The sequence below is a fragment of the Anarrhichthys ocellatus genome, unplaced genomic scaffold (genome assembly GCF_004355925.1).
Source record: "Anarrhichthys ocellatus isolate YVR2014 unplaced genomic scaffold, GSC_Weel_1.0 scaffold71, whole genome shotgun sequence".
In the NCBI taxonomy this organism is placed as follows: domain Eukaryota; kingdom Metazoa; phylum Chordata; class Actinopteri; order Perciformes; family Anarhichadidae; genus Anarrhichthys; species Anarrhichthys ocellatus.
The window spans coordinates 415,633-436,515 of NW_022280101.1; the positions used below are offsets into that span (position 1 = coordinate 415,633).

Consider the following 20,883-nt stretch of genomic DNA (forward strand, 5'->3'; position numbering starts at 1 on the left):
ATGTTTTCTGAAAATGTTTGTTTAAATATGTAAATGAGGCGTTATCTAATGGTGACTTTTGGTAAAATAGGAGAAATCTGCAGATGCAAATAGACAAATTTGTAAAATAAACATCTAAATGTGTATTTTGGATGTTTTCTTGTCTTCTGAAGAAGACAAGTTATGGAAGCAAAATACTACAAAATCTGAGAGTCTCGCCTTCAGTTTTGAAAAAAAAACAAAACAAAAAAAAACTATTAAAACGTACGTTAACATGTATAAATGTCGATATTCCCATGTAGTTCAAGTTCTATGAATAAAATAAAAACTCATTGAGACGCAGAAATTGGATTTTTATACACAAACATTTTATTCGGTTAAATAAAGCAACAACCTAATAAGAACAGAGGTGTGGAACGAGGAGAGGTGTGTAAAGGGAGCAGCCGGTACAGAGGCCTCTAATTACACACTAACAAAAAAAAATCCAAATATTTAAAACGTGACGACTTGCTCTGCGTTCTTCAAATCAAGGCTAGTCTGACCTCGGCCATTCCTTACAGTGAACACTCAAAGAGTAAAAAAAGAAAAGAAAATTACATACAGACTCTTACAATGTTCCTCTTGTTCCTCCTAACGTCATGCTCATTCTTTAATTCAGGGTCAATAAAGTGGCATCAAACAGAGGCTGAATGCAGCCAGTGTTGGACTGTTGCACCCTGGGAAACATCACTGTTGCTAAATAGAAACGGACTCGGTCCTAGACAGAGACCAGGGACGACAATGGAGAGTGAAGCGGAGAGCGCGTGAATTCGTATTTACAAGGCGTAATCCAGCTCGTAGCGGACGTACATGTTCTTGTCGTCGTTGTAGACTTGTGGGTAGTGAGCGATGAGGGCGTCCTGGGAGCCGATGTAGATGGAGTTGTAAATCTTCCAGTAGACGTCTCGCACCTTCCTGGCCGGATGGAACAAACCCTGGAGAGACAAGAAATACAATAATAAGAGGCGTATTCACTTTAACTATTTTGTTTTTTATTATTTGTTACAACCATCACTAATCCAGCACTTCAGATGGACGAGTTCACGGTCACGTTGCTCCCCGACAGCCAAAAATGTTACGCTTTTCCAACATATTGCCTTCCTCAGAGAAGCATTTTAGACAATTCATTGAGCAATTTCTCATATTTGTATTATTCCGAGGGTATAGGGTTGACGGATGGCTATGTAAGCGGAGTTCTTGTGGTTGTTAAATCTTTCTCCGTGAGCGTCCAGGTCGTTCTCACCTGTAAGCAGTACTGCAGCATGCGGCAGGGCCCGATGGCGACCCGCAGCCCCTCCAGGGCGCCCATGACGGCCTGGATCACATGCGGCGACGTCTCAAACACGTTGGGCCACACGTAGTTCAGCAAGTGGTTGAGGGAGTCCTCGCAGCCGAAGCCGTAGACGCCCAGAGACATGTGCTGGACTACCGCACTGGCCGTCTGTCTGTGGACCAGGTCTCTGTAGGAGGACACATGTACAGGGTCAACGGTTATTGGTGGAAGTAAATCAAAACTTAGAAACCAGAAGCTAGGTGTCTATTTAAGTGATAAACACAGAAACCCTAGTCTTCACTCACCTGTCCATGAGCGCGTCCTCCAGCAGCGGTGTGACGGCGTAGATGTAGTCCTTGCCCATTTCACCGATGTACTCGAACAGGAAGGAGAGCGACTTGAGAACGCCGTTCTGCACGTTGAGCTCCGGCACGCGGTACTCGTTCATGAGCGCTGGCAGCACCGTGAACGGGGAACAGGTCTCGGCCACGATGGCGATAGCCACGGTGGTGCAGACTCGGTTCTGACGCTCCTGGACCTTCAGGTTGTTGAGCAGAGTGGCCAAGACATCGTGGGGGCTGAGAGGAGAGGAGGGCAAAGTGTCCATTAGTTTACATTTGTAGAGACACGGGGAACCGTTTGATTCATTTAAATATAAACTTAGACTGTTACAGGGTTTCTGCAGGCATCATCAAGTTAAAGCTTTTAACAGCATATAAAATGCACTTTAATAACCATTTAATTATCATACAAAGCATAAAAGTGTGATGGAATACCAGTAGGGACTATAAGACCTTCATTTCTTTAATTATTTCACTTTTTTCAGTACTTTCCAGCAATCTAACCAAATGTATTGAAAAGACTTTAAGCCGACACCGTGAACAGAGACAATTGAAGTAACATAAATGCATATTTGGTGTTGATGAAGCTCTCGAGCACTCACCCGATGGCTTTGGCGATGTAACCGAACGTGTTGACGGTAGCTCTGCGGATGGCTTTTTTGTGAGCTTTCAGCAGCTCCAGCAGCTCAAAACAAATCCTCATCCATTCCCTGGCCGACACATATTCAGCCCCCCTGAAATATACACAAGACATTAGCACACGTATACTACTAATAATAATAACACACGACATATCACGTCAATCTGAGCCTTTATGCTACCGACCTGTCAGCGATCCGGCCCACCAGGTCGATGCAGTTCTCCTGCACTTTCTCGTGTCTGTTCTTCAGGATGGGAGTCAAACGAGGAAGCAGGTCTTTGATGGGCGGAGTCATCTTGTGCATACCTGCAATGACAAGAAAAAACATCCAATAGCTATTAACAGGTTTCCCTTTAAACCCTGCAATCTGAATTACATGGTTTATAAGTGTAAATGTAGTTGATGTAGTGAGACGTACCGATAACGTTGACGATGGCCTTCAGTGCTCCCAGGATGCTACCCAAAACCTCCGGGTACTCCTCTCCCAGGTACTCATACAGCACCACACCCAAGTGACCCATCAGCTTCTCCTGCAGCCACGGACAAACAGAACATGCATTAGTTTCTAAAATAAGTGAAATGGATTTGTCTTTGTGTGTGTGTGTGTTCATAGTTTACCTCCTGGCACGTCTTCATCACCACAGCGGTACGGGAGATCAGGTCAGCGGCCTGCTGACGGACTTTGGCGGACTTGTTGTTGAGACGCCAGAGCACCGTACCGCAGATCTGAGGCAGGTAGGGCTTCACGCGCTTCCCGAGGGCGTTCACCACTGTGCCGAAACCGTTCAGCATGACGGAGTCCTGTAGGGAAACGAGAAGGGACAGAAATGAATAAACTACTCCTGTGAAAGACGGGATTCTTCCTATACTTGAATCTGAAGTATCCATCTCACCTCGGTTGTCTGCTCCTGGAAGGCATACAGGATACCGTCGATCAGCTGCTCCTCCAGCTTGTGGTCGATGTCAGCAGCACCCAGGTTGCCCATGATTTTCTCGATGGTCTCCATCACCATCTTTCTGTACTGCTCCGCCTCGTCTTTCAGGTCATCAACGATGCGAGAAATGATCTCTGCCGCTCCCACTTTGTTGGCCAACTCCACTGTGGTGTCCACCAACTGTTTGGGGAGGAAAGACGGTTTGAAAACATGCATGGGATGTGTGCAAAAGAGACACGCTGGCACAGCAATACATCTCATTTCAACATGTATTTGGCTCAAGTAAAGTGGCAATTAAAAGTGTCACAACTCAAGTACATGTCTGCTGACCCTGGTACAGGTGCACTAGTATACATTTCTCTCAACAGTTAAGAGGAATGAGAGTCGTTATAACAGTGACAATGATTGATTTCCATCAAACACACCATGAAAAACATCAACACAGAAGCTTGTGCATGGAACATGCGATTGTAACCAACGGGTGCAGGTTGAGAACAGACGAGACATGAACGTCAGGTCCGATAGCTCTCGTGTTGGTGTTAATCTAGCGAACGACTAGCCCTGATCTGAACCACGGACTGGTTGAACAGGCGAGAATAGTTTGCAGGAAGCAGTTTACATCACAATCATTTTATATGTGTATAAGTGTAGCACAAATAAGCTGTTTTTACTTCTTAACATCTTCTATTAGCTGTTTTCTTCAAAGCAAACAAGAGACCAAGATCCCATTTCTATTAATCTTGGGACTCGACAAAAAGGGAAAACATCCACATCTCAGACTTGTTTTTAGTTGAACATGAACTCCCGTGTGCTTGCTCACCTGTCTGTAGTTGCGTCTGTCCAGAGCCATCCTGTGCTGCCAGAAGTGCTTGAAGAAGGGAGGCAGGATCTCAGTCTTGATGTAGTTGGCTTCCACACCATCAGTGCCACAGCACTGCTTCACCACCTATGAGACAAAAAACACAAGTTCAGGTCAGAGAAGGAACATTAACGAGTTCAGACTAAAAGTAGAGAAGCTAGATGTGACCAACGGGTGCAGGGTGAGAACAGAGAGTACGAAAGTAACAGCTCTGCTAGTTCTCATGCTGGTGTTTATATAGCGACGTACTAGCCCTGGCGCAACCATGTAGTGGCTGAACAGGCGAGAATGAGTCGCAGGAAAGTTAGCTGACATTTGTAGACGCATGGTGTTTTTGGCTACAGAAGTTAAGACACAAGTCATTCTTCCCCTCCATTACCTTAAGTACAATCTTCTTCATCTCCTCATCGGGGGACTGGAACTCTCTGATGAGGATCAGCATCACCTCTCTGGTGTAGTAGTTGGCGTACTCGGCGTCCATCAGTGGGATCAGGTAACCGATGGCTTTGAGGAAAGCAGCCAGACCCTGGTGGCAGAGAGGGAGAAATGCATTGTGAATACAAACTCGGCTCGTTGCTTGTAGACCTTAATAAATGTAAATCTCCAGCCCCGCCTTTGACATTTTATCACAAGCAAATATTCACACTGTGGCTACACGCAGGCTCAGCGCCAAGTGTGGATCTTGCAGTAAATACTTTGTTCCTTCCTCCAAAAGCATCTCACCTTTCCTCTGTGCTGTCTGATACCCTTCCAGAGCGGCTTGAGGACCGAGTCGAAGGACTCGATACCGTAGGGAGTAGCAGCTTCAGCGAGGGCGGCGATAGCCAGAGCGCTGATGGTCCTCACCTTCTGCTGCTCATCTACCAGACCTGGAGTAACACAGACAAACCCAACCGTCAGAGAGCGAACACATTTCAGTATGACAGAGTTTAGAAAATGTCCAGTAAAGGTTGTCATTTGATAACAATCAACCGTTTAAATCTACAAGGATCTGCAAACTCCTTTATATGCGACCGTGACTGACCGTGTTCGATAATCTCCACCAAGCTGCGGAGGTGGGGCAGAATGGCGCAGCCCATGAGGATGGCGATCTGCTGCACGATCTTGATGCCCGTGTGCCGTGCCTGCCAGGACTTCTTGCTTTTACACACAGCTTTGAGAAACGGCAGGAGAGAGGGAATGCCGAGAGCGGAGGCCACCACGGCGAAGGCTCGGGCCGTGGTGTTTCTCACGTACTCGTCCATGTTGTCGATATCGGGTCGCATTGTGGAGATCATGGTCGCCAAACCGGCAGCCTGGAGCAGACGGGAAGAAGAGGAACGTCAAATATCTGAGTCGGATGTCTTTTACTGACAGAACGTGTACTTGATTTTATTCTAAGTACACTCTAGTCTGCCAAACCTGGTGCAGGTGCATTTCATATACATTTCAACAGTCTGCATATATTTAGAACGACATTTTTATATATCAAAACAGTGGAAACGAGTATCTGATTGTAACCAACGGGTGCAGGTTGAGAACAGAAGAGACATGAACGTCAGGTCTGATAGCTCTCGTGTTGGTGTTAATCTAGCGAACGTCTAGCCCTGATCTGAACCACGGACTGGTTAAACAGGCGAGAATAGTTCGCAGGAAGCGGAGCGTGCGTAAAAACATTACCTTCGCCAAGTTAGAGATGATTTCTCTGCCTTCTACTCTGGCATAGTAGTCCTCATCAATCAGCAGCGGCTCAATCACCACCAGGATCTGGACACAAAGAGGACAGTTAATTCATTTCTTCACACACAATCCACGGAAAATAAGCGCAGATGGTTTTCACTCCGAGCCTACCTTGTGTACGTATGGTCGAACCAAGTCATCCAGTTTGTAGAGGATGCGGTCGATGACTTTAACCAACAGGTGGCGCTCCTGGTCCTCCAGGGTGGGCGACATGAGTAACGGCAGGATCTGATTGAACAGCGGACCCGCTCCGAATTCACGAGCTTTATCTGTGATCTGACGCAGAGCGGCCTGGAGACGAGAGAGGGGATAGAGATCGGTCAGTCAGACGGGCTTCAGTCTCAACAGATGTCGTGATTTCTGTCTGCTGCTCCCAGCAGAGCATGAGTAACAACACCTTGACCGCCACTGAAAGCAGCAGCTCCTCAGTGAGGAGATTATCTAGCAAGCAAATATTCACACTGCAGCCACATACAGGCTCAGTGATGGGTGTGGATCTTGCAATAGGTACCGTTGTTGTGCTTTATGCTACTTCAAGGCTCTTTGGGAGATTTATGACATGAACACAAGGAGTATATAGGACATATGAGCACTTAAAGTAAGGGAATAATGACAAACCTTCCTCATGGGCGGTGTTCCATTTTTAATCTTCAGCAGCAGCTTCATGATCTTCCTCTCTTTCTGCTCCTCAGGGCTCAGCGTAGACTCGTCCACCTCCACCTAAAAACACACGGAGCAAGCCATCAACACACACGTTGAACTTCAGACGGGACGAACATCCCAGCGGTTGATCTTACGTATGTTGTGTGCACAAAATTGATGCTCACCAGAAGTTTGTCAAAGTACTGGATGTCATCGGGTTTGAGGAAGGGCAGGTTTCCTGATGGCTGGTCATTCATCTGTTTGGTGGTGCGGTCCTCCACCTGCATGTGGAAGCCCGTCATGCCTCCGATGGGGGTCGGTGTGGCTGACAACTTACGGGCCGGAGTGCGGATCGGCACGTAGCCCGCTGGTGGAGGCAAAACCTGTGGAGAAAAACAATAAACTGTCAGTGATGCGACTACGTTTTTAATTATATTTACTCATTAAACACGATAAAAAGGGGGCACCTTGTATCCCTCTGGGAACATGGCGTCAAGCTCGTCGTCTGTGAGGGGCCGGTTCCTCTCATCGATCTCCCGCTCCCACCTCCACGCCTGCAGCTGCTCTGGAGTCATGCTCATCAGGTGACCTGAAGAAAACAGAAAAGCAAACTGATTTTAAAACACAGCAAAACCATTGAGGGGCTCAAGGATACTTGTGACTAATATAGTTCCTTTGTTCCATAATACAAACAAAGACTACAGAACATGAGACACTAGAAGCTTTGGTAATGTATAAGGAGAAAAAAAGCTTTCTTGCCTGGTGTTGGGGTGGCCATGTTCATAGCTGGCGTTCCTATGGGAGTTTTTCCTGGTGTCAGTAGTGGTGTAGAGGATCCCATCTGACTGGCCGGGGTTTCATCCCACCGAGACTTCCTCTTACTGGCCCCTGGGGTTGGAGTCTCGCCCACCGACTCGTCTCCTCTGTCTGTGCGCGGCGTTTCAGCCCAGCCACTCCCGTGTCCCGGGGTCTCCCGCTCCGTCTTTGGGGTTTCGTCCCAGCGGTTCTTGCGTACGCTTCCTGTGGCTCCACCGTGGCCAGGCGTGGCGTGGCCGGGCGTGTCCCCCCTGCCAGGGGTGGCAGCGCCAGCTGGTGTGTGACTGGGAGTGGGGTCCCACATGCGGGTACTGGGAGTGGCCCCTGGGGTCTCACTGCCCTTAGCACGCCCAGGGGTTTCATCCCATCGGGTGCTTGAGGGTGTGTGTGCGGGGGTGTGTCCTGGGGTGTGTCCTGGTGTCTACAAGGGGCCAGAAACAAAGACAATCTGAGATTTAAAACATGTTTGAGACAATAATACAACTTCTAAATAGTTGTCCCATATTACAAGTTACATTATACCGAGTACTTACAAGGAAGTAACCTGAATATTTGTACCCACTACAAGAAGCTTAAGTTATCCATAAAGCAGTAAGAGGCTGAAACTCTAATGGCTCACCTCAGCAGAGGAGTCAGCCTGGTCCCAGCTGGACATCTTTTTGGGTGTAGTATTAGTGGGGGTCTGGTCAGCAGTCTGGTCCCAGCGACGCTTACGTTTTGCAGCAGCAGCCTGGGAGGCAGCGGACCCGTTGACGACTTTCAGCTCCCCGGCTTTGGCCTTCTCTATCAGCTGCAGACGGATCTCCCTCTACACGCAACAAAAGAACAAACGTCAGGAAAAAAAGAAACACAGGCTTCTACAAAGGACGACAACTTCATATGATTGATATGTGGAAATAGCTTGCAGTCAAAGTAAACAGCGGGTAGTCGCTCACCTCCTCTTTGGACAGGTTTTGCTCCAACATGACGTCCACGTACGACCTGACCTGCAGCTTGGGGTCCGGCGTTTTGCCCCCTGCGCGAAAGAGCACCAACAAGAACATAGGACACTGATCAGTATTCGCTCTAGGGACCCAAGTTACTACAAACACAACAAGCACAAACACAGCCAGCTAACCCTGACTCTCTTTACCAACAGATTAACTTACGCTCCTGTTGTTATAAACAGCTGATTCACAAAACAGTCCTACTGAATTACATACAAATATACATTTGTCTTTTCTTACATACAGTCATAGCATTCTATTGTAAAACAAGCAGATACATAGAGAGAAGAGCTGTGGTTGTGGTGTTTTCTTTAAGTGGATTAAGACGGTATAGCCATCACTGATGCAGGGGTCCTGGGCTGTGCTCTTCAGAATACGTACACTTTCAGTGCCATGGTCCCTCTGCAGTCAGACTTCAACCGGCAGAAAAGAAGCCTAGAAAATGTCTCTTTACCATTAGTAACACTTTGGAAAAGGGTTTGAACTCACACACAACAGTATACCACCTGTGTTGCATTGATTTACGGCACTCAAAAAACAAAGTATCTTCTTGGGGCATAACCACTAAACTAGAAAAAGAAAAAAATCATAAGGAGATCATGTGGTCCAGATTCCCAATTCTTTATACTAGCATATGAAAATGTTGAGGCTACATCTAGGAATGACATTAACATTAAATATATGAGCATCTATTCTGGCATTCTAATTTAAAAATGAGGCAAAAAAATAATCATCCTAACTATCAGAAGTATGGCGATAGGACATGCCAGAGCCCCATTTACACGTCACAGCAGCCCTGTAATTATCCAATAATCTCACATTCAGATCCGGACTTCCCTTTGAGGACAAAGCGGACTGATTCAATAAGGATGAGATATAGAGTCAAATATTTGGGCAGTGATTTTCCATCATGAATGCGGGGGAAGTTTGATCTAAATTTGAAGGAAATTGATAAGCCAAATAAAAAAGAAAAACTTTGGGGTTGAGGTTTGTTGTAGCCAGTGGACCCTGACCAAACTGATAAGTGCACAGTTCTCTGTGTTCCCCATAACCTACACAGGATGAGTTGCTGCACCCTTAACAGAGTGCAGTACAGGACTGGCAAAGCAGTACTGCTGTAGGAGAGAAATTAAGGACAGTTAGTATGGGCCTGTGGTATTGTGGTACACAATTTTTCTTGATAACATATTTCTATTTTACAGAGAGAGTTGTAAAATAAAAATATATTTACACAACAACTTTGTACAAAGAACTCTCTCTACATGCAGGCTTCAGTTGAGTCCTACCTAGACCAACCCTGAAGCACTCGGGCCATTTAAGCTCACGTTGTCAGTGGAAGTGAAGATGCAATAAAAATGGAGAAAGATAAACTAGCTGGCTCTTGTAAAAAGAGACAAACTAAACCCTAATAATGAGATCTGTAAGAAAAGCTGGCTGCACTAACGTGTTGTGCTGAAGCCCACGGATCTTTTACATCTGACAAGCCAAAAGAGGTAGTTACGTTACCACAGGACGTTAAAATTACAGCCCTGACAAAGTGAAACTGGGAAGACAAATTAGGCCTGATTATGACTTGTATGTATTATATAACCCAAAGGATCCTGAGCTGACCAAGCCTATTTCTCTCCACTGCCTGCCTTGTGATCTAAAGCTCTGTCTATACATAAGCAGGATGTTGTTGGTCATCAGTTTCTGAGCTCAGCATGGCAAAGCAAACTTTCTCTGAATCCTCACAGGCTACGACAAGAAGGCGACTGCCCTTTACCAAGATAAGTTAGGCTGTTGCTCACATGGGAATGTTAACCCTTCGACTCACACACAACCCATCTGCGACCCACGTTTGTTAGGTGAATAAGCCCTTTGAACACCTAACCACCTCTCCCATTGAAAAGCATGGTAACCCCACAGTGGGTTTCACTATATTTTATTGCACGCACAAGGATACAAATTTCATTTTGCACAGAAATATCATGGAAATATTTTTCCAAACCAGAATACTGAAGATAAACTTTGAGCCCACACTGTCATTTGCTGTAAAGTTGGAAGTCGATACAAATGTAGATCATAAATATATCAGGAAGAAAACGCACAATGACACAAAATGTTCTTGGACCACAGAGGCTTGACCACGGGGAAGGAATCAAGTCTGGGAGGCAAGCTATTGCATTGTAGTCGAAGGGTTAAAACAGAAAAACTATGGGTGTAAAACCATTGGCAGTCATGGGGGTCACAAAAAAGTGAACCATGAAAAGGGGGGAGGAAATGGGGAAGGTGTAATGAAGTCAAAAAATAGCTAAATTTACCGTCTGCAAAAGGGTCGAGACGCTCGGGTGAGATGATCATCTGTCTGCGCCGGGCTTTGTATTCATCTTCCCGCTCTGCGATCTTCTGCGGACGATGCTCTGCAAATGGGTCGTACTGCAAAACAAGGACAGGGTGTAAGTTTATTTAAAAACTGGAAAGTAAAAAGGCCTGTTTCAAAGAACACGGGGATGAAAATATGATATTCGAGACACAATGAATCAACACATACTTGCTCGTCTGACTGAGGAATGGCATTGAGTATTGCCACTGGTGCATGGTACCCTGGCTTCTTTTGTCCCAATAAGCTTGTTGACGAATCCTCTTCATCATCCTGAGGAAGGAAAGAGAAACAGGAGTCTAGTCAAATCTCACCAAAACGGCAAGACTCTCCTAGCTCATATGCAAAGAGGAGCAGCCAAGCTCCCCAAAAAAAACTGTGGAATTACAATATAATTGAAGTAAAAATTAAAAAAGTATCAATAACATTGTTGTACTATGTAAGTATTGTACTTTAGTGCTTACTGAGTAAAGGATCTGAATACTGGGTATGAAAATACTTACATCTTCCTGCTCATTGGCGGCGATGGAAGTGACATATCCAGCAAAGCGGCTGTCGCTGCCTCCATAGATCTCCTGGTCAAAAAAGCCGGTGGAATCGAGGCCCACTCCCTGATCTCCTTCCTCCAGCAGGGTGGCCTTCATCCCCTGGATCTCCAGGATCTGGGCCTCGATATCTACAGAGACACGAAAGACAAACAGAGGATGAGAATTAACACAACTGGCAAAATATGATTATCTGTGTTTAAGACTCATTACTTGCACGCAGTGGTGGAATGCAAGTACTCACGTAATGTACTTGAGTACACATTTGAGGTACTTGTGCTTTACTTGAGTCTTTTCATTCCACTTTCTACTTCTACTCCACATCTCAGAGGGAAATGTACTTTTTCCTCCACCACATTTATCTGAACGCCTGAATTAATTTCCGGATTAAGATTTTTGTAAGTATATTGGTTGCAATCTGTATACACAATGGTTAGAATCGAGCTTCACCTCAGCAAACAAACATAACGGTAAAATACTGCGTTCACATTAATGCATGAGCAATACTATAATAAATATAACATAAAATAGTGAAACAGTCACAAGGACATTTTTCTACACTAAGCGGGCTACTTAAATGTTTTACTTAACCATTATGTAACGTGTGGTCGAGCGGTGTTGTCAAAATGAAGCTACTGCTAACTGGGTTAGCCAAATAATACCCATATTATAATATCCAAATAAATACAGTGATCAACTAGAGGTAGTAATGCACTACAACGTATGCTTGAATGTTGATATGAGCACGTCGATAAGTCAGGTGGTGAAGTTACATATATATCCTTAACTAAAGGACTCATCTTTCACGGTGACGGTAGCTAACTAGCATGCTAGCTAGCTAACCAGCGCCATTATCTAAGCCGTCCGCGTTGCGTCTTTATCACGGCCTACTGCGTCTCGCGCTTTCAAACAAACGAATACATCAGAACGTGCTCCAAATACTTCAACATTTACTACATAGTGTCTTGACACATAATATGATGAAAAGTAATCCGAAAACAAGAGCTATTTAGTTTATTTTGTGCAAAAATTACCTTCGTGCGTTTTGGCGATCTTCGCCATTTTGGTGGTGGTTGTTCGACTCTGAGACCGGAAGTGTGTTAAAGCCGGACTTCCGTCTCTTCTTCTTCTTCTTCTTCTTCTCTAATTTGATTGGCGGATCGCAACCAACTTGAATAGGTACATAGTTTCCACATTTCAACTCGTTAATTGTTTTGTAAAATACGTAGAGTATTTGTTTTTTGGCACAAGAAAGTAATTAGTCTCTACAAGTAAAATTATTTAAAGTCTCAAAAGTAAACGTGTTTATTATGCAGTATGATCGTTCCAGTATTACATTCAGTTGCAGGAAGTATTCAGAACCTATACTTCAGTAAAAGTACTAATACCTCACCGTATATACTCCTTTACAAGTAAAGATCTGCATTGAATATGTAAGTAATTATAAAAGTAATAATAATAACATTTTACTGCAATGAGTACTTTTACTATTGATGTTTTTAATACATTTTACTTGAGTAAGGATTTGAATGCAGAACTTTTACTTGTAAATTAAGTATTTTCACGGTGTGGTAATAGTATTTTTACTTAAGTACAGGATCTAAATACTGCTTCCACTACTGATCTAATCTAAACATAAGATAAGAGAAGATAAGATAAAATAAGATGATAAAATAATCCTTTATTAGTCCCACAGTGGGCACATTTGCAGAATTACAGCAGCAAAGTGGACAGTGCAACAAGAGACATCAGTATAAAACAAAACAAGTACAATAATACAGTTAAGGTATAGTAGTACATCACAAAAAAACTACAAAATCTAAAAATACAATATAATCAGATTGAGTGGTTGGATACACATTATTGGACATATGAGGTAGTATAAATGAAGTGTTTATATTGCACATACATACATTGATATTGCACATGAATGAATGAATGAATAAGTAATTTGCAGGGTTTTTATATGGTATGTGTGGTCTATTTAGAGCAGTGTTGGTTGTGCAGACCGACAGTGGCAGGAAGGAAGGACCTGCGGTATCTCTCCTTCACACACCGCGGGTGAAGCAGCCGGTCACTGAAGGAGCTGCACAGAGCTGATAGAGGGTCCTGCATGGGGTGGGAGATGTTCTCCATCAGGGATGATAGCTTGGCCATTATTCTCCTCTCTCCCACCACTTCCTCTGGATCCAGTGGGCATTCCAGGACACAGCTAGTCTGGACAGGAAGTGCAGTGTAGGTGCAGGGTGGAAGGGAGCTGAATGTTGTGGGAGTGGGGGTGGAGGTGGATCAAGTCACAGAGGGTGCAAGCGATGGGGGTTGCAGCAGCAGGAAGGACTTGGCAGGGGGGAGGGGAGGATGGCCGATCAAATCTGTTGAAGGATGAGTTCAGATCATTCACCCAGTTTTGGTCCCCTACAGGCTGGGAGTTGGGTACCTTGTGGCCAGACATTTTGAGTCCCCTCCAGACCTTGCTGATGTTTTTCTGCTGCAACTGATCCTCCATTTTTTATCCTATATCTATTTTCCCCAGCTCCTCCTTGTCACCTGACCTAAATGCCCTCTTCTTTTCCTTAAGGGGGGTTCTTAATCTCAGGAGTAATCCAGGGTTTGCTGATGGAAAACATTCCTTGTGGGTACGACATTCTCCACACAGAAGTAAATAAATAAACTAAATTGTATAATTTGCCAAATTGACCCCAAAAGATAGCTGAAAAAGACAATGTCTGTAACATAGTAGGCTAATAACCCAACAGTGTGTGTGTGTGTGTGTGTGTGTATAACTTTAAAGTAGCCTACACTGAGCTTCAGTGTACAAGGTAAATATGAGCCAACACACTCGTGACATTCCAGCATGGGCGCGTTCGTGCACGCGCGAAGCCTACGCGTCAACAATGACGGTTGACGAACACACGGAACTGGCCAATGAAAACGCTCCGGGGAGTATGGGTCATCCAATGGTTGGCCGAGAATTCTGGAAGTAGCTTGACGTCATGGAGGGGGCGGGATAAATCGATGGGCGCCTCTTGCTTGTCGATTTTTGGAGAAATCCTTCAAAGAAAAGAGACACAATGGCGAGAGGTACCCGGAGCCTGAGGAGAGTAGCCGAGTGCATCAAACTGTTACCTTCGACAGCCAGCCGAGAAATACAGACTAGGAACAGCGTGAGGTGAAGTATTTTTATTATCTTTTAAATCTCGAGCTAAAGTAGAAAGTGAAAGGAGAAGACGCACATCAAGCATTCTGTCTGTAAAGTACTGTTGGAATATGTCTCTCTGAAATGTTGTAAAGTAGCAGTTACTGGAAATACTATGTTACTGTGTCTCAGATGTACTCTGTAACATTCCATGCTGCAGCCTCCCCTCTTATGGGTACAGCTGCATGTCGGGATTGTATTTTAAACGTTGACAGCTGCTGCATCTGTGGGGTTTTGCAATATATCTGCACATGCATTATGGTCTGGGGTTTAAAATGCTACACAGGAGAGGCTTGTGCATGCGGACTGACAGGTGTTAGGTAAAGTAAGACCAAAGCAATTACTCTTATCAATGAGGAACACAACTGAACTCCATGGAAGCCTCTGGCACTCCTGGAAGGTGGCAAATTATAGTGGGAAATAATGCTCCTCCTGGTAGGCCGCACACTTCCAAAAAGTGTATCTTGCAATGATTTGAACATTTTCTTCATTACCTCATCAAACTTGTGAGAGCTTTTTTAAATATTCAGTATGCAAACTACCCCTTTGTCCTGCATTTGGGGTTCACTGTCCTCCTTTGCTCTGAAGTCTCAATTTCTCAACTGCAACCCTCCATCTGTCTATCTGCACCCATACACTTGCATGGACTTGGCAGCTTGAAGTCAGTGGCACGTGTGAGCTGTATCATGTTTTAGGTAGTAGGTCGTGAATGGGCGCTCTTTAAGTGACCAGCAGGCCGGTAATAGAACAGGAATCCAAAGCAGCACGTCATGAGATGCACAGAATAGGTTTCGTGGGTATGAGGTGATAATGCCATCGATAATGTCACACCACATTAAGTGGTGGGGACACGATGGCTGATTTAAATCTAAACTCAGGCCCTAAGAGCGGTGCCAGGGACATTGAGGAACAGGGTGTAACAGGTGCCGTGGGTGACGGCCAAGAACAAATCAAACTTGGTGATTAGTCACAGTTCTTAGCTCGTGATGAGGAATGGACAGCCATGGATTAACGGAGTCCTACCATTCATGGTGTCAGAGAAGACCTGACTCAGGGCTTTAGCCATCATCTCACTGGTCCCTACTAGCCAGTAAAGCAGCGCTGTCGAAAAGGGGCAACAATACCTGCAACATATTATTATTATTATTATTATTATTATTATTATTATTATTATTATTTTGCTGGTTGATTAATGGTTTACTTCATTAACAGTGAAGAAAACATTGACAATTGCAAATCACAAGTTCCAAGTGCCCAAGGAAACTTTTCCAAATTAAATTTTTCCCGTTTTAAAATATTTGCCTAATTGATTAAAGATTAGTGATCCACTGTCAACGTTTTGGCAAATTAACCAAACACTTAATTGATTGACCAACAACATACTGTATCAAATACCCCGGCTGATGAGTTTTTTTGCTATTATGATGACTTCATCCCATGACTGTATCATCCATCACAGGACAACAAACCGTAGTGCCAAAAATACTTCAAAATTACAAAACATGTCCCTTGACTTCCATTTTGGAGTCTAAACCCGAAGAATTGGGCCCCCTGCACTGGTGCGCTCTATAAATGCAATCTAATATGTAGATCTGAAATTTAAAAGTGAGAACCTATAGCACAGAGACTGACTCACCTAATTAATTTAAGCGAACTATAACTAATGGCCATTTAAAAACAGTGTTTTTCTTGGCAGGATATTGTCTTCAGTACTCCGTGTTTTAGAAAGTTAATAAAGGAGTTAGCTAATCTAATTCTCAACCTTATTTGTCATCTGTCCCCCCAGGACAAATATAAAGGAGGTATAGTTGACATGTAGGCCAGCGGTCACGAAACATGGTTGGACTGGCCAGGCAGGTTTAACTCTACTGTGTTTGAGGTCTCATATCTCATACCTTGACCGTGTTTATTTTAATATGCTGGCGTCTGTGGCCCATTTCATTTGAACGCTACATGCTTGGCAGGTGTTGCAAGAAGGCTTTCCATGTAAAGTGTCCTGTTCCCCAGAAACAAAGGCGTATGTGGCAGCTTGTTGCTTGATTTACAGATAATGAATGCGAGTGAGCACTCATGAGAAATCAGTCCATGTTATCAAGAGAGCTTCCTGTCACACTTTGGTCCGTTAGGACAAAAGCTTTAAGATTTGTCTGAGGCTGGAAAAAAACAAAACAGAAAACAAATGATGACAGATGATTGTTGAACAATATTTGTAGAAACATCGTGAGTGTGTTGGCCCTGCCCTGTTTTGTGGTTGATGAGACTCTTGATCCAGTTGTGACGTGAATACTGTTTGTTTTTGTGCTCAGATACCTGTCGTCATGTGGGATCCTGATGACGCGCGCTCCTCCGCTGCGGAGTACAGTCATGCCCGGGCTCGGTATCTTATCCTCTCGGAGCTTCTTCAACCTGGCCGCCTCCTTCTCCAAGAGGAAGGAATACTCGGAGAGACGCATCATTGGGTGAGTCGCCGTTTGCCTGCTGTACAAAGTGAAGGAGATGCTCTATTATATCATTATTATTATTATTATTATTATTATTATTATTATAATATCATCTTCTCTGTTTTATTTTCCCTTGACATACTCAGTCAAAATGTCCTTGTTAATGTTTTTTGTTCATTCAAAACATTTGATAAGATAACTTTATTTTTGCAGAAAGTGCCGAACAAAGTGGGACAGAGTGCAAATATAAACGAAGTATTAACAACAACATTTATCAATAAGGTGCAAAAATCAAATGTGCACAAAACCTCATCTAAACAGTGTTCGCTCTGTCAAAACTAATGCTGCTGTTTGCGCTGTTAGCGTTGTAGCAACCATTAGCTGCGAGCGGCCATGTTGATAGCCTTTAAATCTTAGTGCAGGTAAGTGCATGTTTTCAAAAATAAAGTTGCGTTCCCAGTCACAGCCCTCACAAGTTAATGTGTAAGTAATTGTTTTAATTCTGGTGCTCCACTTATGTGTTCCTGCATGACGCACTAAATGTCCTCCCGTGTTCCACAGAGAGGTAGGTCATAATCACTCAATCTGCTTGTATAAATAGACGCAGGCGGCTGCAGCCATTTCCCCTCAGCTGGAGTGATGCAGTCGTATAAAACAGTCTCCATCTCTGTCTCATATTGTTGCTTTATTTAATTTGTTTTTGCATTATTTCTGTCTCTCTCTTCTCTGCCTCTCTCTGTTCCTCATCGACCTACTTTAGACTCTGGGTCATGAGCTTTGTACTGTGCCCGCCTTGTTTAGTGTTTAATGTTATGTCACAGTAGCTGACCTTCTCATGCTTCCTGTCCTGCAGACGCGCTGGGAGCTTCTGGCTCTTTCATTCTCAATCCTTTTGTGTTTTCAGGTATTCCATGCAGGAGATATACGACGTGGTGGCCGGAGTGGAGAACTACCGCCTCTTTGTTCCCTGGTGTAAGAAGTCGAACGTGGTGTTCAAGCGAGCGGGATTCTGCAAGGCCAAACTAGCTGTGGGCTTTCCACCTGTGATGGAGCACTACACCTCTCTCATCACTTTAATATGCCCCCACCTCGTCAAGGTACAGCACTGCCTCGGCACGCTGTCGGAAACCACCAGAGCAGCATAGTGCTATATAATAAATATACAGGGTCGTTATTACACTTTGTTTTAGCTTTACTTTGTAGGTTAGGCTGGTAGAATAGAGCAAGTATTGTTCAGCTATACAGCCATCCAGGTTTCTTGTCCCCTAAAGGAGTACTTCACCCACACAATGTGACCATTTGTATGTCAATTACTCACCAAAAAGTTTTGTTTTATTGCATGCCTTTATTTGCTTTAAGTTGTTGGAATCATTTCATTCAGCACAGCATTCACACACAGTATCATTTATACCTGGTATCACCTTTACCAGGTCTTCATTGAAGCTATGTGATGTTTACACTCTGTAAACGTCCATCAAACTTAACTATGCTACATGTCTTGTGCTTAATTGTATACATGTTTCCCCCAAATTCAGCGGTAGATATTTGGAATCTTATATATCATGTTGCTCGTCAGGCCTCCTGTTCAGATGGCAGCCTGTTCAACCACTTGGAGACGGTTTGGCGTTTCAGCCCGGGCCTCCCGGGATATCCTCGCACTTGCACTGTGGACTTCTCTGTAAGTAGACGCCAATGTGCTAACTGTAGCAGTCAAAAAACAAACCTGAAAAAGCTTGTGTGCAGTTGCAAGTGTATCTTTCATTGGATCAGGATCAAACTCTTGAGACGTGCGTGTATACAGTATGATATTCAGCTGCTAACTTTTCCTCTCCTCAGATCTCCTTCGAGTTCCGCTCCCTCCTCCATTCCCAGCTGGCTCACGTCTTCTTCGACGAGGTGGTGAAGCAGATGGTTTCGGCGTTCATGCGTCGCGCCTCCAAGATTCACGGTGTCGAGACGACCATCCCTCAGGAGCTCATGTTCCACGAAGTTCACCACACGTAGTGCCGCACGAAACCGTTCCTCAAACACAGATAGACAAACGAACCCAAAGCCCAATGCCAGAGAGAGAAATAGGAGAGATGGAACGCAGTGCCTTTCTCACAGCAACGACCAAGTTTAATCTCAACAGTTTCCTGTATCTTTTTTTATAAATATAAATATATATATATATATATATATATAACTGATCCACCAGCTCGTTTTCACCTTGGTGCTAAAAACAGATGCAGACCTGTTTCCATTTCAGTTCATTTCCATGATCAGAACACACCTTTATTTAAACGAGCTGCTTTATGTAGACACTTTACAAGCACATGTCTTCCAAAAACAGATTTCAGGATGTGTAGTCGATGAATATTGTACATCACCGGGGTCGGGATACAAACACAACAGTGCTGTTTGAGGTTGTAGGAGAGATGGGAGCCTTTTTAAAGAGGCTTGGGTGAAGCTACTGGATGTTGCGGTGTGGTGATAAAGATTGAAGACTAAATCATCCGTTTCGATGATGTGAAATGTTCCTTTTCTCTTTAGAATATATGTTTTCAAGCTCCATACAAGAGTGCATGCATGAAATGTACGATTCTGTGCAGATTTCACGATTGGAAAAGTAATTTAGATGTAAGCTGTGTGGTCGGTGGAGCCTCACGTGTCAGACAGTTAGGTTCTCGTCACAGGTGGACACGTTCAGGTTTAACCATAATCTTACCCGATCCTTTACTCAGGTCGCCAGTCACACACGGCAACACACACACTTCCTCTGACCGCTGACTCACATCTGAGTCAGGAGCTCGGTGGAGAAGGATTAGACGGTATGTTGCGAGAGCTTGACGCAGGTTTGACAACTGACAAAGGGATCAACAAAAGAAAGGCATGCAGAGGAGTTTAGGGTTGTAATTAATAATCTTTTTAATCACTGATTCACTGATGCGTTTGAAAAAAAAAAAAAAAGTTGGAAATAGTTTTATAAGTCTCAGAGGGCTCGATAACCTCTTCAATTGTATTCTTCTGTCTAAAACCTGAAGTTATGTAATTAACTCACAAATCGTCATATTTGACAAGTTGGAAGCATGACTGAAATGAGTAATCAATTACATAATATAGTTTGAGTTTTATTTTCTGTCGATGGACTAATTGATCAATCGACTGATAGTTGCAGCTCTAGAAGAGCGAGGACATCGGATCCACAAAACACTGGTTGAAGCAGCTTCTGTACGAGCTTACAGGTCACAGCTGGTTCTTTATTTTTCGTGTTACAGAAGTTAAGAGTGAGGGAAACAAGCTACAGATGCTACAGCTAAATAAACTCATTCTACAAAACTCCATGAGTCAAAGCAAAATGAAGTCGATGCCATGTGGTTAATGAACAGCAACATGTTAAACTTCCACCTCCACTGTGTCAGTGTATTATCAGAATATTTTCTTAGAATAAAGGGCAGAGGCAGTTGGATGCAGTGAGGATTGTGTACAAATGGCAGCAGATAAATGTACTGAATGTGCTGTAAACTAACAGGAATACGCACCTTTCACAGGGGGCTGAGCCTTTGTTTAGCTTCATTAGCGGGACGCTGTTTATTCCTCCTCTTCATGTTACTCATACTCTGCTCTCATTAAGGGAACGATGCTAGACATAAAAGCTAAAGCTACATTATATGGCAAAGTGTGCAATATCAGTAGTATATCGGTGTTATTTTTAAATGCAAAAGGCTAAGCAGACATGTATACCCACTGTTGATACAAAGGGCCTGAACCGGCCGGGTTTCACACCTTCACCTGAAACCTTCATGATTCCAACTGTCCGACCCACACGGCTCACAGAGAGCCTCCTGGTAGCATATCTTTCTTTTGTTTTTCGAAATAGAATCATTTTATCATATTTATTACTTAGTTTAAGCGTAAATATTGGTTTGATGATCACATAAAGACATACACTGCTTTTAAAGAACATGTGTGTTTCATGGGATTTGGAAAGGACTTGTGTGTTTGTGTTGAAAGACTTTGGAAAGTTGAACTGACTGCATGATTTATAAACTATTTTTTCAACAAACAAAAACCCCTGACTGGTGTTTATTTTGTTACTGGAGGAGGAGCATGGGCCCAGTAGACTGGACA

At 43.9% G+C, this 20,883-nt stretch overlaps 2 protein-coding genes across 5 annotated transcripts; one reads left to right on the plus strand and one right to left on the minus strand.

Annotated features, from left to right (window-relative positions):
* Positions 1-325: 325 nt before the first annotated feature.
* sf3b1 (splicing factor 3b, subunit 1) lies at positions 326-12,230 on the minus strand. Of its 4 annotated transcripts, none has more exons than XM_031873389.1 (24): positions 12,178-12,230; positions 11,095-11,193; positions 10,763-10,864; positions 10,533-10,647; positions 8,179-8,258; positions 7,863-8,051; positions 7,187-7,664; positions 6,895-7,016; positions 6,613-6,810; positions 6,404-6,505; positions 5,897-6,076; positions 5,726-5,812; positions 5,091-5,361; positions 4,790-4,935; positions 4,446-4,592; positions 4,028-4,153; positions 3,166-3,387; positions 2,891-3,073; positions 2,691-2,802; positions 2,458-2,578; positions 2,235-2,366; positions 1,597-1,869; positions 1,262-1,478; positions 326-953 (listed from the first exon to the last, which is right to left on the minus strand). In XM_031873389.1, the coding sequence occupies exons 1-24, from the start codon at positions 12,196-12,198 to the stop codon at positions 795-797; spliced, it is 3,882 nt and encodes a 1,293-aa protein (XP_031729249.1). In that variant the 5' UTR covers positions 12,199-12,230; the 3' UTR covers positions 326-794. The 4 variants fall into 4 exon arrangements, with proteins under 4 accessions (XP_031729249.1, XP_031729248.1, XP_031729250.1 ...); XM_031873388.1 differs by having other exon boundaries at positions 11,095-11,267; positions 12,171-12,230; XM_031873390.1 differs by lacking the exons at positions 10,533-10,647; positions 10,763-10,864; positions 11,095-11,193; positions 12,178-12,230 and adding an exon at positions 8,611-10,289.
* Positions 12,231-14,145: 1,915 nt separating this feature from the next.
* coq10b (coenzyme Q10B) lies at positions 14,146-20,824 on the plus strand. Its single transcript, XM_031873383.1, has 5 exons — positions 14,146-14,305; positions 16,639-16,791; positions 17,678-17,870; positions 18,350-18,451; positions 18,610-20,824. Exons 1-5 carry the CDS (start codon positions 14,208-14,210, stop codon positions 18,775-18,777), a joined length of 714 nt encoding a protein of 237 aa, XP_031729243.1. The 5' UTR covers positions 14,146-14,207; the 3' UTR covers positions 18,778-20,824.
* The last annotated feature ends 59 nt before the right edge of the window (positions 20,825-20,883 follow it).

Coding starts and splice junctions, on each gene's coding strand:
- sf3b1 (XM_031873388.1), bottom strand. CDS start 12,198: ATGGCGAAGATCGCCAAAACGCACGAAG. Junction 10,865..11,094: donor CCGCCAATGAGCAGGAAGAT/GTAAGTATTTTC, acceptor TTCCTTCCTCAG/GATGATGAAGAGGATTCGTC. Junction 1,870..2,234: donor TACATCGCCAAAGCCATCGG/GTGAGTGCTCGA, acceptor CTCTCCTCTCAG/CCCCCACGATGTCTTGGCCA.
- coq10b (XM_031873383.1), top strand. CDS start 14,208: ATGGCGAGAGGTACCCGGAGCCTGAGGAGAGTAGCCGAGTGCATCAAA. Junction 14,306..16,638: donor CAGACTAGGAACAGCGTGAG/GTGAAGTATTTT, acceptor TTTTGTGCTCAG/ATACCTGTCGTCATGTGGGA. Junction 16,792..17,677: donor TCGGAGAGACGCATCATTGG/GTGAGTCGCCGT, acceptor TTGTGTTTTCAG/GTATTCCATGCAGGAGATAT.